The following is a 14,873-nucleotide window of genomic DNA, read 5'->3' on the forward strand; positions in this document are numbered from 1 at the left end:
GGCCGCCTAGCCGAGCTGTCAGGAACACAGCTGCAGGTCATGGAAGAGCAGGTGTGTCTCTGGTATAATTATTCATCTTCTTTAGAGACATAGCCAACTGTGGAGCTGTTAGGTCATACAGATCCTACAGTCTCTTGTGTTCTGTGAGAACTCTTCATGGTGTTTTCTGTAATGGCGGTGCTGGTCAAAACCACCTCAACAACGTGTGCGAATTCCCCTCACATCACATCAGCAGTTGGTTTTGATCCCTGATTTGATTTCTAATGTCTCAATAACCACTGTGATTGGGCACTGTTTCATACATTTGTTGGCTATTTGAGGTTTTTGTTGGATAGAATGTTTGTCTTTTGAGACATCTCAGGATGAATCACAGATTAGCCTGGAAATAACTATGTAGCCCAGGGTGTCTTCCGATTAGAAATCCCCCCCCACCCCCCGGTAGTGTTGAACGCCTTTAATCCCAGCACTCGGGAGGCACAGGCTGGTAGATCTCTGTGAGTTCAAGGCCAGCCTGGGCTACAGTGTGAGTTCCAGGACGGCCAGAAACCCTGTTGCAAAAAGAAAAAGAAAAGAAAGAAATCCCCCGGCTCCCTGCGCGTGCCCGCAGTGGTGGGCTTCAGACGCTCCAGTCTCTAGCACATTTCCGTGTGTCCCAGCCCCTTTCATCATCACCCCACCGTACTGGAAATCAAATCTCTGTTTTGTTTGTGCTGTGCAGACATGGCCTCAGCATGGCACACACCTGTCTTCTCTGGAGAAGCGTCTGTGGAGTTCCTTGGCCCGTTTTAAAATCTGCATTAATTAGGTTTTAGTGTTCAACTCTGTGTGATCATCCTATCTTCTCAAAATGTAAGCCCTTAGCGGATGAATGGTTTACAAGCCTGTTTTCAAGGCTCCACAGGCCGTGTCTTGCCTCTGTAGTTTGATAGATGCTTATTCTGTTTTTACTTGCCTGAGACCTTGGGAGGAATTCTTAGAAATCATTGTCTAGAGCAGTGGTTCTCCACCTTCCTAATGCTGCAACTTTTTAATACAGTTCCTCATGTTGTGGTGACCCCTAACCTTAAGATTGTTTTTGTTGCTACCTCATAACTGTAATTTCACTACTGTCATGAATTGAAGGTAAATATATCTAATCTTTAGGATATCTGATATGCAATCCCTGTGAAAGGGTCATTCGACCTCCAAAGAGGTCATGATCCACAGGTCCAGAATTGCTGGTTTACACCAATGCCTTGGAGTGTTTCTCTCATGTTATCCTGTGGCTCAGTGTCTCGGGTGTTACATTCCAGCTTGCCCCTCCTTCTCCGTCTTTTTCTTTCTTCACGGGAACTCCTGTGTCCCAGACTGGCCTGAAACTCACTTTGTAGTTGTTGTACCTCTGCCTTCCAAGTGTTAGGGTCATGGGTGTGCCACCACCACAACCAGTCTATCCGTTGCCAGGGATCAATCCCGGGCTTCATGCACGCTAGGCGAGCACTGTACCAACCGAGCCCCACCTTGGGCGCTATTCAGGCTTTTGAGTCATTCTGAGTTGATTTCTGTATCTGTTTAGAGGGTATGGAACAGCTTTATTCTTGCGCATATGTTTACCCAATTTTGCCAACGGTGTTTATGGATGGGACTGTCTTTTCTGCTGGATGTTCTTGGCGCCTCTGCCAGATGTCATGCTGATGGCCTGAAAGCAGTATTTTTATGACTGCTCAGCCTGCTGCCCCGTCGTGTGCTAACCAGAACAAAGCCCCAAAGAAGGAATCTTGTGGGTGTCTGAACCGTGTGTGTTAACTTTGTGTGTGGTTCTCTGTCTATGTACCTATTTTTATGCTGGTTCCTTGCTTTTTTTTTTTTTTGAGGCAAGGTCTCTCATAGCTTAGGCTGGCCTAGAAGTTGCTATGTATCTGAAGATGACCTGGGATTCCTGATTCTCTTTTCCTCACAGCCCGAGAGCTGGGATTAGACACACACCACCACACTCAGTTTTCTGTTAGCTCCTGGGCTAGTTCTTTGACAGCTTCATGGATGAATATAATATTCCGGTGACACCTACCCTCTTTAACTCTCTCCCCACCCCCAGTCCCCACCCCACACCCTCTGCCACCAGGTCCTCATCCTACTTCCATGTCTTTCTTGTTTTGTGACCCAGACCCACTAGGTTTAACCAGGGCCTGTCCTGTGGGCACGGATGAAATGCTGTCCACTGAGCGTAGGTAGCTCACCAGTGGCTCCATCACTGAAGACAGTGACTTCCTCTCTTCCCACGGCCATGAGCTCCGCTGGACTGGGTGGGCCACCCAAGCCCCTCCCCCGCCTATAATTGGATGTTAACTCGCTCAGACTTGTTCAGACTCTCTTTGGGTAACTGCAGCTAGCGTGAGTTCACGAGGGCTCCAACCGTGTGTGGCGCTCTCCTCTACCTTTCAGGCTCTTACGTTCTTTCCGCCCCTTCTTCTACGCTATGTCAGGATCCTCGGAGGGGGGATACCAGGTCCATTTAGTGCTCAGCTCCGTGACAGTGTGTCTCTCATTAACCATCATTTGCCGCAAAGAGAAGCTGCTTTGATCAAGGCTGAGGACAGCACTCATCTATGAATGCAAACGTACATTTGTCAGGCACTTAGGACCTGTCTGTTTAACAAAGTAGTAGGTTTCCTTAGGTCCTGTGACCTCCCCACCCATCGGCTTTTGGTTAGGTCCACTGAACTGGCATGATCTTACTCCTCCAGAGCATGCATCAGATCTAATCCGAAGTCAGTTGGTTACGCCCCAGACAGGGAGCTTGCTGAGCTGATACTGTAGCGTGCAAGGTCTGAAGCTGGGGAAAGCCGCTGCTGACTTTTCTCCTTGTTTTGGTTACTATGATAAAACACCAGGATCAAGGCAACTTACAGAAGGAAGGGTTTATGTGGGGTTTGTAGTACCCGAGGGATACAAGCCCATCACCATGACAGTGGGAAATGTTGTGGCAAGCACCCAGCATGGCAGCATAAAAAGCTGAAAACTCACATCTCAAACCACAAGCAGGAAAAAGAGAGAGCTAGCTAGAAATGGCTGGAGGTTTTCAAACATCAAAGCCAAGCCAGGTGGCGGGGGCACACATCTTCGATCCAGCACTCCAGTGTCAGAGGCAGGAGGATCGCTGTGAGTTCGAAGCCAGCCTGGTCTACAGAGCAAGTTCCAGGACAGCCAGGACTGTTACACATAGAAACCCTGTCTCAAGCAACAACCAACCAACCAACCAACAACAATAATAAAATAACACATCAAAGCTTGCCTCCAATGGCAGATTTCCTCCAGCAAGTCCGGCCATCAACTGGAATCCCTAGTATTCAAATGCCTGAACTACAGAGGGACATTTCATTCAACACACAGCAGTCCCACTGCCTGCCGAGCAACTTATAACATTAGGAAAGGAAGTTTCTAGCTAAATTGGAGCGTGGTTTCTCTGTATCATGAAACTGGGGCGTGTGGTGTCAGACTTCTGGGGACTTCCTGGCCAGCATTCCTAGAGAGGAGCTGTTTCTATGGTAGGACTGAACCCAGGGCTTCCTGCATGCCAGGCAGCTGGTTTCACCCAGCTGGGCCACATCCCCAGGCTGCTACTTCGGTTGCTATGACAGTTGAGTAACCGACCTTTTTGTTGTTGCTTCGGCTCACTATTGGTTTTGGATACCCTGTTTTTGCTTGGTGTGTGTGTGTGTGTCTTTTTTTTTCCCTCTGTGTGTGCCAATCTGTATACATTTTAGAGTTTTTTTTTTTTCTATTTCAGGAGTCAGCAATAATTTTTTTTTTTTTAGAAATTGCATTACATTTATAGACCCCCCCTTTTTTTTTTTTTAAGATTTTTAAATTGTATCTGTATGAGCATTTTGCCCTCATGTATATGGACACCACATTCAGGCTCCCCAGTTCTCAGGTCACTCTGAGAGTGGCGCTTCCTTCACGCCCCGGGGAGAGCTGCTGGTGCAGTTGCAGAGCAAGGCTTCTCTCCTGGGTGTTTATGAAGGGAAGAGTACTGAAGTGGCCATGCAGCTGACACCGAGAGGATTCAGATGTGCAGAGCGGAAGGGATGCAAGTCCGCCTTCTGCTGGCTTCCTCGTGAACTGCTGGGGTGCTTGGGAGGCCTCGGGATGGGCCACACGTGGCTCACAAGCAGCAGCAGTGACTGCCGTGCAGCCAGGGCCCCTCGTTGCCCTTGGTCCTCTGCCCCCACCTAGGGTAGAGTTATGGATGGTAGAGTGGTATGAGTCCATAGGAGACCCACAGGGAGTCCGGACAGCGGGGAAACAGTTCACAGTCGGGGCCAGTGCACCATGTGGGTCTCTGGCACAGCAATGAAAAAGCCCAAGATCATTTGGGTTAAGGGGATGAGACATGGGTCTATGGCTGCCTTGGGAAGAGAGCAAGGGTGGGGTCAGTAGGTCAGAAAGGGGGTGGAAGTGGGGTGTGGCGACAGGGATGCCCAGTGGTCTACCTGCAGAGCCAGAATGGGGAGGCGGCAGCGGTCATGGAATGTAGAGGCGTCCCAGCCCAGGCTGGGTCTAGGACATGGGTACACACTCACCCAGGAATCCTGAGGCCAGTGGGTCGTGGGAAGCAGAGTTGATGCTGGCTGCTCTCAGAAGACGGAGCATGTCTTCTGGATAGCAGCCGATACCAGAGTCCGGGGAGTCGACAGAGGACTTGCTCATGGAAGTGAAGTATGGTTCCTAGGTGCTGAGATGGGAGCAAAGCTAGGCTCTGGGAAACTCGAGGGCCTCTTCCCTCAATCCATGGCAGTGTCAATCATCAGGGCACACCTTCAGGCTGCTCCACAGGAAGAGTAACTGTGGGCTCTTCTTGGGCCACTTACCTCTTTAGAAGCCCTCTTCTCTCCCAGTCACAGAAGTAGAGAGGCCTAAGCGCCACTGGCCTGCACCTGTGCACAAAGCCAGGGTGGGCTCTTGCCCAGTGTGTTGTGCTCCTGCCGTTTCTGTGGTGTCTGTTGTGATGTCTGGTTGAACTAATGCTTTGCCGGGCCTGTTTACGGTTTCAGAAACCCAGCCCTTCCACCCAGGGCTCTTCTACATTGTTTTCTTCTGAGCTTAGCTTTCCCAGCTCTGATCTTTAATATTTCTTCTACCAGTTTTGGGTTTGGCTTTTCCAGATCTGAGCGTAATAGGCTGTTGATGTTAGGACTCTGTGTCTGTGGGAATTGATTGCTGGAAGCGGTCTCCTCAGCATCGTCTTATCTTAGCTGTGGATTCCCATGTAGGATGCTGTTGTTTGCATTTGATTGTATATGTTCTCTTGAATTCTCCAATCAGTTGGTCATGTAGGTGCATCTTGTTCTGTCCCAGGTACTTGTACACAGTCCATCCTTGTTGATGGGTGGTTTATCCTTCCATCATCTGAGAAGATGAGCATGGTTGAGGATGGTTGTAGCTTTTTTCTTTTTTTTTTTTTTGCTATTCAAGACAGGGTTTCTCAGAGTAGCTCTGGCTGTCCTGGAACTGACTCTGTAGACCAGGCTGGCCTTGAACTTAGATCTGATTCTGCCTCCCAAGTGCTGGGACAAAAGGCATGGGCCACCACCACCTGGCTATAATTTTTTATTTAAAAATTTTAAAGTTATTTTTCTTTTATTTGAGGTTCTTTCCTTTTACCTGGTTGAGGCATGGTACCCATTTTGTCTGCTTTGCTGAGTACCCCAGGCCAGCTGGCTCGGTTTCTGGGTGACGCCCTTGTCTCCACCTCCCATCTTGCTGGAGGAGTTACAGATACAGTCGCCACATCCAGCTTTCTAATGTGCATTCTGTGGATCAGACTCAGGTCATCAGGCTTGAGTGGCAAGCCTTTAACTCACGGGGCCATCTTATTGGCTTTTTAAGATTTCTTAAGACTTGTGGGGGAGGGAGTGGCACACATCTTTAATCCCAGCACTCAGGAGGCAGAGGCAGGCAGATCTCGGAATTCAAGGCCAGCCTGGTGTACAGAGCGAGTTACTGGACAGCCAGGGCTACACAGAGAGAGAGACCTTGTCTCAAAAAATAAACAAAATGATTTTTTTTTTCTCTCTCTCTGTTTTGTATTTTCCCAAATAGCTGGGATTACAGATGTGCACCCCCACATCTAATTGTATGGTGCTGGGGATTGAACCTCAGGCAAGCATTCTATGAACTGAGTCATGCCCAAAGTGCTTGTGAGTTTTTCACGTTCGTGTTTTCCTAGTGGTGATGATCTGTTGTTGAGTGTAGAGATCCTTGGCTGTTCCTTTCCAGACTTTTATAGGAGTTACCAAGCAGTGATGAATTCCCCAAGCTTCTGCTCACTTGTGAAAACCTTTCTCTTTCAGTTCTGAAGGATCATTTTTGCAGGGTGTAGTAGCTTTCTAAGAGGCCCATTTATATATATATAATGTTTCTATATATGTAGGCACTGAGATTTGAACCTGGGTCCTCTGTAGGAGTAGCCAGTGCTCTTTGCCGATAAGCTGTGTCTCCATCCCAGGGCATGGTAATTTTGTTGGCAGGTTTTCTCCCTGGACTGTATGGCTTTTGCCCAATAGTTGGCTACATGGCAGGCAGCTCTCTTTATGTGTGGGTTCCACCCTGCTGCTTTAAGATCCTGTATTATGCTTTTGACCTTTGGACTGTTACATCATTTATAATATTTATATCCTCGGTTGCTTTTCTCATTTCTTTGTATTATCTGTCTGTATTCTCCTGTATCTAAGTTTCTTTAAGACTGTTCTTTTGAATTATCCTCCATGATTTTGCCAAGTGGTTTTTAAGCTGGCATCTTTCTGGAGCAGTGTTACTCACTCCTGGAGTACTGTGTGGTTCCTTCCTTGTTACTCATGTCCCTACACTGATGTGTGTGCACGTGATGGGGCCTCTCCTGAGGTGTGGATGAGATAGAGAGAGGGTGTCGGGAGCTTTGGGTATCAGACTTCAAAAATGTCGATGCTGAGATTTCTTCAGCTTTGGTCATTGTCAGGAGTAGATGAGGGCCTGGGGAGAGCAGCAGCTACACAGCCTGGCGACTTCCAGCTCTGTGGTTGAGTATGGACGGCACTTGGTCTCATGGTGATTGCCACCCCAGTGATACTGGATGGAGACAGTTTGTTCAGGACAGAGATAAGGCTGATGTCTGTGGCACAAGTAGGCACGACCCACAAGCCAAAGCACATGAAGCAGACCTGTTCAGCTACTCCAGGAGAGTGCAGGAGATGCAGGTTACTCTGGCCACAGGAAGGGGAGGATCTTCTCCTTCCCATGGATGGACACAGGTGCTATAAGGTGTGTAGCACTAAGGGACTGCTGACTTGAGGTTGTGTGTGACAAAGAGGACCGCCTCTAGATCCTTTGGGGGTGATTACAGATAGTCACGGGTTTGTAGTGCTGAAGCTGCTGCCTGGGCCCAAGGGAAAATCGTAAGGACTCAGGGTTTGGGCACTAGAGTCCCGGTCTCAGTTCTGTGAAGACCTCCCCTGTCCTGTGAGTGCAAACAGTACTGGAGCACAGAACTTCACAATCTGAAGTCCTAGAGCACAGGGCATAGACAGCAGTGTATCTAGGTTACACAGAACAGTTCGGATGTGACTAAGGCTCTGTCACTGGTATTCATGATCCTGGAGCTACGGGATGTAGATGGGAACCTCCTCATCCCTGGAAACAAGCGAGGCTGGGATGCAGTTAGTTCCAGGAAGACCTTCCCTAGTATACGTAAGATATGCACAATCCTTTTAAAGGGCTGATATTTGCTTCTAGGGCTGCAGGATGCACTTGGTACGACCTTGAGGACAAGCACAGGTCACACTGGGCATTTTGGGTGATAAGTGGCATCAGCAGCCACAGTCCTAAGGTCAGGTTGGAGAGAGCACCTTACTTTTCTGGGTGAATGCAGGTATTGCCAGAGGCTGGGACCACAGGTAGCCTTAGTACTGGAGCAGCAGGATGCTCCAGGAACTTCCTCAGGGACCAGTGCTTATGAGAAAGGATCAAAGTGTGTGAAACTAGGCTTCAGTCTCTAGTAGCTGAAGTCCCAAGGCTGTGGGTTAGGGGAGCACACGTGGGACCCGGGGCGCTGGCCATGGCCGCAGTGGTTCTCAGTCTGCAGAGCTCCGAGTCCGGCGGTCTTCGGCCTCGGTGTTTCCCACATGGGAACGTAGAGCACAGTTACTGCAAGGTACATTTGGAAGATGTGTAGATTTGAGGGGAGGAGTAAACTAGAATGATACAGCCACTCATTTCACACAGTTATTATCACTGTCCGCTCCTCAGCACCACACCTGCACACTTGGGAATGTCTGCACCCTTCCCCCGGTGCCTAGCCATGCTCTTGGTAATGGGGTCTTGTCACATTCGTAGTTTTGTTTTCTAGATATACAACTAGAACACCAGTTCATGTGCCTGTCTGGATTTTATACAAACACAGGTAATAAACTCTACATTTAGCTTCTTTCATCCACATTCTAAGTTGTCGTCATGTTACTGCATGGAACCATGGCTCATTTCTGTCTTATCTCTATGCTAATATTTCTCTATAGGAGTCCCTTCCAACTGATGTATCCTTCTAGTTTGGGAAACACTATAAGCAATGCTGTGGACATTACTAATGATATACATGACAAATGTACATAGTCCCTGGGAAATTATAATACACACACACACACACACACACACACACACACACACACACACACACACACTTATCTGGGAAATATATATATCTGGAAGTGAAATGCTAGCTCATGAGATAGGCAAATTGTAAACCTTTTTTTTTTTCGAGACAGGGTTTCTCTGTGTAGCTTTGCGCCTTTCCTGGGACTCACTTGGTAGCCCAGGCTGGCCTCGAACTCACAGAGATCCGCCTGCCTCTGCCTCCCGAGTGCTGGGATTAAAGGCGTGCGCCGCCGCCGCCGCCGCCGCCGCCGCCGCCGCCGCCGCCGCCGCCGCCGCCGCCGCCACCTGGCCCAAATTGTAAATCTTAATAGAATGTGACAAACTATTTCAACATGATACTCTCATACTCTGCAAACTGTATGGGTGCTTCCAATACTGTACATTCTCAGTATTTATTGGTTATCAGCCTTACCTTTTGAGATATGTGATTTTTCTCTGCATCTCACTGGAGGCGAGTAAGGCTGGACATCTTTAAGAACACTTATTTTACTGGGCATGTTGGTGCACACCTGTATTCCCAGCACTCAAGAGATGGATCAGAAGTTCAAGGCCAGTCTCAACTCCATTGTGAGTTCAAAGTGAGTCTAGGTTACATGGACCCTGTCTCCAAAAACAAAAGCAGGCTCTAAAGATTGATGCACACCTTTAGTCCTGACACTTAGAAGGCAGAGAGGCAAGTAGATTTCTTGTAGTTTGAGGACAGCCTGGTCTACATAGTGAGTTTCAGGACAGGCAGGGTTGCATATGATGATGCCTTATCTCCAGAAACAAACAAAAAATTTAAAAAGCTGTGATTTAGGGCTAGAATGGTCTGGTGGTCAAGAACTAGTGGAATTTTCCCTGGGACCAACCCTGAGAAGATTCCTCCCAGAGTCCTGGGGAATACGCTATGTCCGGCTTGGGGTTATCTGAGGGAAAAGAATCTATGTACACCATAGATCTCTGTCCGTTTACTTTATTCTTCTAGGACAAAATTCTATCTACACAGCTTCAGTTCCCGTCCTGAGTCTCAGTTCCTCTCTGTACCTACTTTTCCCAGTCCTCACAGCCCTGGTAATAACTAAGCCCTTTGACCTTTGACCTCATCTTTGTCCTCTGTTCCTTCGACCTCCATCTTTCCTGGCTCTGAGAAAACTCTACAAGAGATCTGCCTTCCCATCTAGAGAATCTCTGCCTTTCTCTCTTCTCTCCAGCCATGCGGCTCTGTCTCCCATCTACAGAAAACTGCCTTGTTCTCCCTCTCCTCACCACACAACTCTGCTCTGGTCAGGAATCCTGCCCCACCCTTCACTCCACCAGGATATGCAAAAACCTCCTTTGTTCTGAGTCAATAGCTCTGGAATACTCTTTTCCTGTCTGGGGAGTGGAGGTCTGAGCTTCCTTTGCACAAGAAACAAAGCTATGTATCAGCCTGCTCGTCTCTCTCTCTCTCTCTTTTTTTTTTTTGACAATGAAACAAGTACATGTTTTTATTTATATGGATATATACAGCATGTCAAGGAGGCAGCCTTTCAAAAACATGCTATGGAAAAGAGGAAGACTGACAATATGCCTGAATTAACAGAAGCTCTGGATACTGATTAACCCATATGCAAATCCAGTTATCTCCAAAGGATTTGGCAAAGATGTATTTTCTTTTCATTTCCAGATGAAGACAGATTTGCTTACAATACAGCTGATTTTAAAAGCACACAAAATTTAACTACAAACAATGGGATTAAACGCAGCAGAGTGGTGAAGGTGCCAGCAACAAAACTGACAACCCAAGGCGGTGATGGCAGACAATGAGGCTGCACAGTGGGGTTTGTGGATAATTTTAGCTTCACCTGGCTGTTTAATTCACATAGTAAGAGGTCTTTACAGACACACCTGTTTAATTAACTACATTTGTATTTTCTACTATGTAATAGGATTATAAGGCCACAATATTCCTTTGGGACAAACCCTTTAATGATTTTAATATCATTTACTCATTCTTTTGAAGTGTAAAGTGTCTTAACTGGGTTATGATTATAGATCATTTTTAAATACACCATTGCTACTATATTAAAATTATTTATACTATTTATATCTAATATTCAAAGAAAATTTACTAATAAATGCTACAATAGGTATCAGTCTGACCTGCTCATTAATTGATCCCATAGGTATAATTATAGGTCATGATATTAGTCTATTCTGTCTAACTAAATCAGGAACACTGCATTTACAGAACAAATAAACACATGTAGTGAAGACACCCAAGGATCATGCTAGTTCTTCAGTTATCTGTCACAGCTCAGACATGAATCCTCACCGTGTGAACAAAAGTCAGCTCCAGTTCTTCATCAAAAGGTGCTAGTGGACGTTGTCAGACGCCTTCCAATGTAGATCCCCAACCCAATGGCCAGCAGGGGAGACAGCAACAGAGATGGAAGAAAAGCCTTCAGAAAGTCTGCTGAGAAAACGCCTCCCTCCTTCACAACACTTGTGTTTCTCATGCTGAGAGTAGCTGTGCGCTTCGGGTGTTTAAAAAGGAACTCCTTGGGGGGGATATTTTCTGGCCGACTTGACCAATCCCATATCCAATCTGAGTTTTTCTTCAAGATGCTTTCAACTTCTCTTCTTCTCTCAATGTAATCTTCCTCAGACAGAGTGCTGTTTTTCTCTCCAAAGCGTGGGTGTCTATTTCAGCTCTGTTGGTATCTTGTGGTGTCTGGGAGTGAGGTGGGCTGTCATAGTGAGAACTCTTGGGGCTACTTCGTCCAGATTCGTGCTGGGCATCCAGCAGTATTTTTTCCATGTCACCATTATAAACCGAGACGGAGGCTGGAACACTGCTCCCATTCCCATTGCTGAAGTGCAGTTCTACCCAGGAACCCTGCAGGCTCTCCTCCCCGCTCTGCGACATGGTGGCTCGGCAAAAGAGCCCGAGCCCAACTGCGGCAGGGCAGGCCTCGGCGGCGGTCACCTAGAGCTGCGAGGGCCACCCGCAGCCTGCTCAGCTCTCGCCTGCTCGTCTCTTAGACCCTGAAAGGTGTTAGTGACCTAGTGGATCTGCATCTGAGACTCTTACATTGTTTGCCAATATGGTCTAGCAGTATATAGGCCCACAAGAATTTCATAGCAGAAGACAGCTGAAATATTAAAAGCTAAATAACACCAAATATTCCATGATAAATGACTTCCTCTAGAAAAATGCCTTGAAATTTCTAGGTATAGCCTTAATAAACAGCTGAATCTCGATATTATATTCTTGTGGCTCACAAGAAAGGACACTGGCTGCTGTTCTTGCAGGATCCAGGTTTAATTCTAAGCACCCATGGGGTGGCTCACAACTAACTGTCTGTAATCCCAATTCCAAGGGACCTAACTCCCTCTTCTGGCCTCTGTAGGCACCAAGCATAAGGCAGATGTGATACACAGACAAGCATGCAAAACACCCATTCACACGTGATAAAAAAAAAAAAAAGCATGAAGAAAGCCCACTAATGGGCTTATCATAAGGTTTCACCCTAAGCCAGATCATGCTACTGAAGCGTACAAGCACGTGACAGATCACACAAGCAATCTAGTCCTCTTTATGGATCCATCAATGGCATTTAAAAGTTCATTGGTGATCGAATTTCTATTTAAGAGCCACACTGGCTGCTAGGTACAGACTACAGGATGGGAGCAGAGAGCAATTCATGTCCTCTGTAATTGCCCATGGGTGCTGATGCTGAGCTGCCCAGTACTAGAGGATTTGGGGTGCTGAAGAGACACCACATCCTGGATGTGTAGCTGAGAGCATATGCTGATGGACTGGGCTTCTGCAGGAAACCTCTTCAGAACTTTCTTGTGGTTTCTAGAATAATGCTCTCCCATATTGGATACTCTCTATCCTCTTTCCAGATTCTTCCTCATTTCAGCAACATGTACACAGACGTCCCTTCTCTAGCAAGGCAGTGTCAACCAGCCCCAGAGCTCTCAAAATCCACATCTCTGGCTAGCATCACCTTACTACATAGCGTCCGCACCCACAGTGTGTTAGCAGGTATCTCATGCTAAACACAGCCGAGTCTGGGCCGGCCACACTCATCCCCACCCCAGTAATGGCTGCCGCTGCTTGAGCTGTGGAAGGTACAGCTGGTTGAGTCCATATGCTCAGCTGTGGTGCTCTCACCCTATCGGCAAATCCTTTTACCTTGGTAAGGCGTTTTTTGTTTTTTTGGGTTTTTTTTTGCATTAAAATGTACCTGGAGCAGTGGTTCTCAACCTTCCTAATGTTGTGACCCTTTAATACAGTTCCTCGGGTTGTGGTGACCCCAACCTTACAATTTTTTGTTGCTACTTCATAACTCTAATTTTGCTACCTTTACAATGTGGAGACCCACACAGGTTTCCTAGTGAGAACTTACTCAGGGTCGGAGAATCGGGGCTTACTTTACCCAGCAGTGCTGCATAAGGGGATGAGTTGACCACGGGCTGTGTTTACCAGGTGTTTGGAAGGGGCTACACTTGGCTGTGTGGTGTGCTTTGATCTAGCAAGAGGGAGGCCTTTGGCCCCCGCCCCTTGGCATTGTTATAAAAAGCCCTTTTGAACAAACAAAAAAGGCCATGGGGTTTTGACCCAGGTCCTCCCGAAGCCATCCTGTGTTTGTCTGTCTCCTCTTCACTATCTTTCTATCTAATACTTTCTTTTCGGTTTTTCGAGACAGGGTTTCTCTGCGTAGCTTTGCGCCTTTCCTGGAACTCACTCTGTAGACCAGGCTGGCCTTGAACTCAGAGATCTGCCTGCCTCTGCCTCCCAAGTGCTGGGATTAAAGGCGTGCGCCACCACCGCCCGGCTATCTAATATTTTCTTATCCCTCTCTCTCCTCCTAAGAACCCTTGAAGAGGTGGGAGCTGGCCTCTCCCATTACAAATGGTAAACATCTGATATGCAGGATATCTGACATGTCAAAGGGTCACTTGACCCCCAGGTTGAGAACTGCTGCTAGAACCTGGATCTCACTACCTGTGGACTAGCATCTTCCACTTGCAAAACAAAGCAAGACTTGCTACAGTTCTAACTACACAATGAATTACAATTTTCCCCTCTTTGGTTTTCCGAGACAGGGTTTCTCTGTGTAGCTTTGTGCCTTTCCTGGATCTCACTCTGTAGCCCAGGCTACAGATCCACCTGGCTCTGCCTCCCAAGTGCTGGGATTAAAGGTGTATACCACCACCGTCCGGCCACAGATTTTTATTATAAGTGTTTTACTCTGTAGTCCAGGCTGGCCTTGCATTTGTGGCAATTCTCCTGCCTCAGCCTCCTAGTGCTGAAATTACAGGCAGGAGACATCAACTTGATTGCGGACTGAATCTAGGGCATTGCATGTGCTAGGCAAGGAGACTACCATTGACTTAATTCACAGTGAGTGACCAGTTTCAAGATACTTGTATACTGATTACACTGTGCAGGAAGTTCTGGATGGAATTCAACATCTACTTGAGAGGGAAGGGATAGCCTGGACAATCAGACTTCTCAAATGTTCCTCCTTTGTACTGAAGTGAAAGGCTCACAGGACATAGGGTGTAGGCTGCTGGGTTAAACTTGGGGTACAGTTCCACTACTCGCTCTTCTTGCCTGTTTCCTGGGAGCTGGGGAGATTAAAACAGTGACCATGGTGTCTAACCTTGTGTCATACGGAACAAACTGTGCTTCTGTACAAGCTCTGTCTCACAGAGGAAACACCCTCCATACTGAAGGCCAGGCAGACTGTCAGTCCACAGGACATTCGATATCAGGCTGGAGCTGGAGACACGCTCAGTGGTTACAGAACTACAGAACCAGCTGCCCTTCCAGAGGACCCAGGGTAAGCTCCTAGCATTCATACAACAGCTCACAGCTGTCTGTGATTCTAGTTCCACAGGAACCAACACTCTCTTCTGGCTTCCTTGGGTACTAGGAACACAACTTGTGCACATACATATATGCAGGCAAATATTCATACATATAAAAATAAATACACTTCTTTTTTTTTTTTTCTTTTTCAAGACAGGGTTTCTCTGTGTAGCCTTGGTGTCCTGGATCTCGCTCTGTAGACCAGGCTGGCCTCGAACTCACAGAGGTCCGCCTGCCTCTGCCTCTCAAGTGCTGAGATTAAAGGTGTGCGCCACCACCGCACAGCTAATAAATCTTTCTTTTAATAATCAAATTCAATAGAAAAACTGAGAAATCAAATAGAAAAATTAAATGTTGCTAT

At 47.2% G+C, this 14,873-nt stretch overlaps 1 protein-coding gene and 1 pseudogene across 6 annotated transcripts in view; one reads left to right on the plus strand and one right to left on the minus strand.

Annotated features, from left to right (window-relative positions):
- The window catches only part of Tmem116 (transmembrane protein 116), a 53,268-nt gene extending 38,553 nt beyond the window's left edge, over positions 1 to 14,715 (plus strand). For 3 of the 6 annotated variants that reach the window (XM_076560220.1, XM_076560224.1, XM_076560221.1), the window contains 2 exons: positions 8,363 to 8,416; positions 10,313 to 10,615. In XM_076560220.1, the coding sequence (XP_076416335.1) occupies positions 8,363 to 8,416; positions 10,313 to 10,452 (194 nt within the window). In that variant the 3' untranslated portion in view covers positions 10,453 to 10,615. Of the gene's footprint in view, positions 1 to 8,362; positions 8,417 to 10,312; positions 10,616 to 14,340 lie in introns of those variants that run through there. The other 3 variants (XM_076560227.1, XM_076560222.1, XM_076560225.1) reach the window with 3 other exon arrangements.
- Positions 10,818 to 13,444, minus strand: LOC107401373 (BCL2/adenovirus E1B 19 kDa protein-interacting protein 3 pseudogene; annotated as a pseudogene).
- Positions 14,716 to 14,873: the final 158 nt, after the last annotated feature.

Source organism: Peromyscus maniculatus, chromosome 23 (genome assembly GCF_049852395.1).
Source record: "Peromyscus maniculatus bairdii isolate BWxNUB_F1_BW_parent chromosome 23, HU_Pman_BW_mat_3.1, whole genome shotgun sequence".
NCBI lineage: Eukaryota > Metazoa > Chordata > Mammalia > Rodentia > Cricetidae > Peromyscus > Peromyscus maniculatus.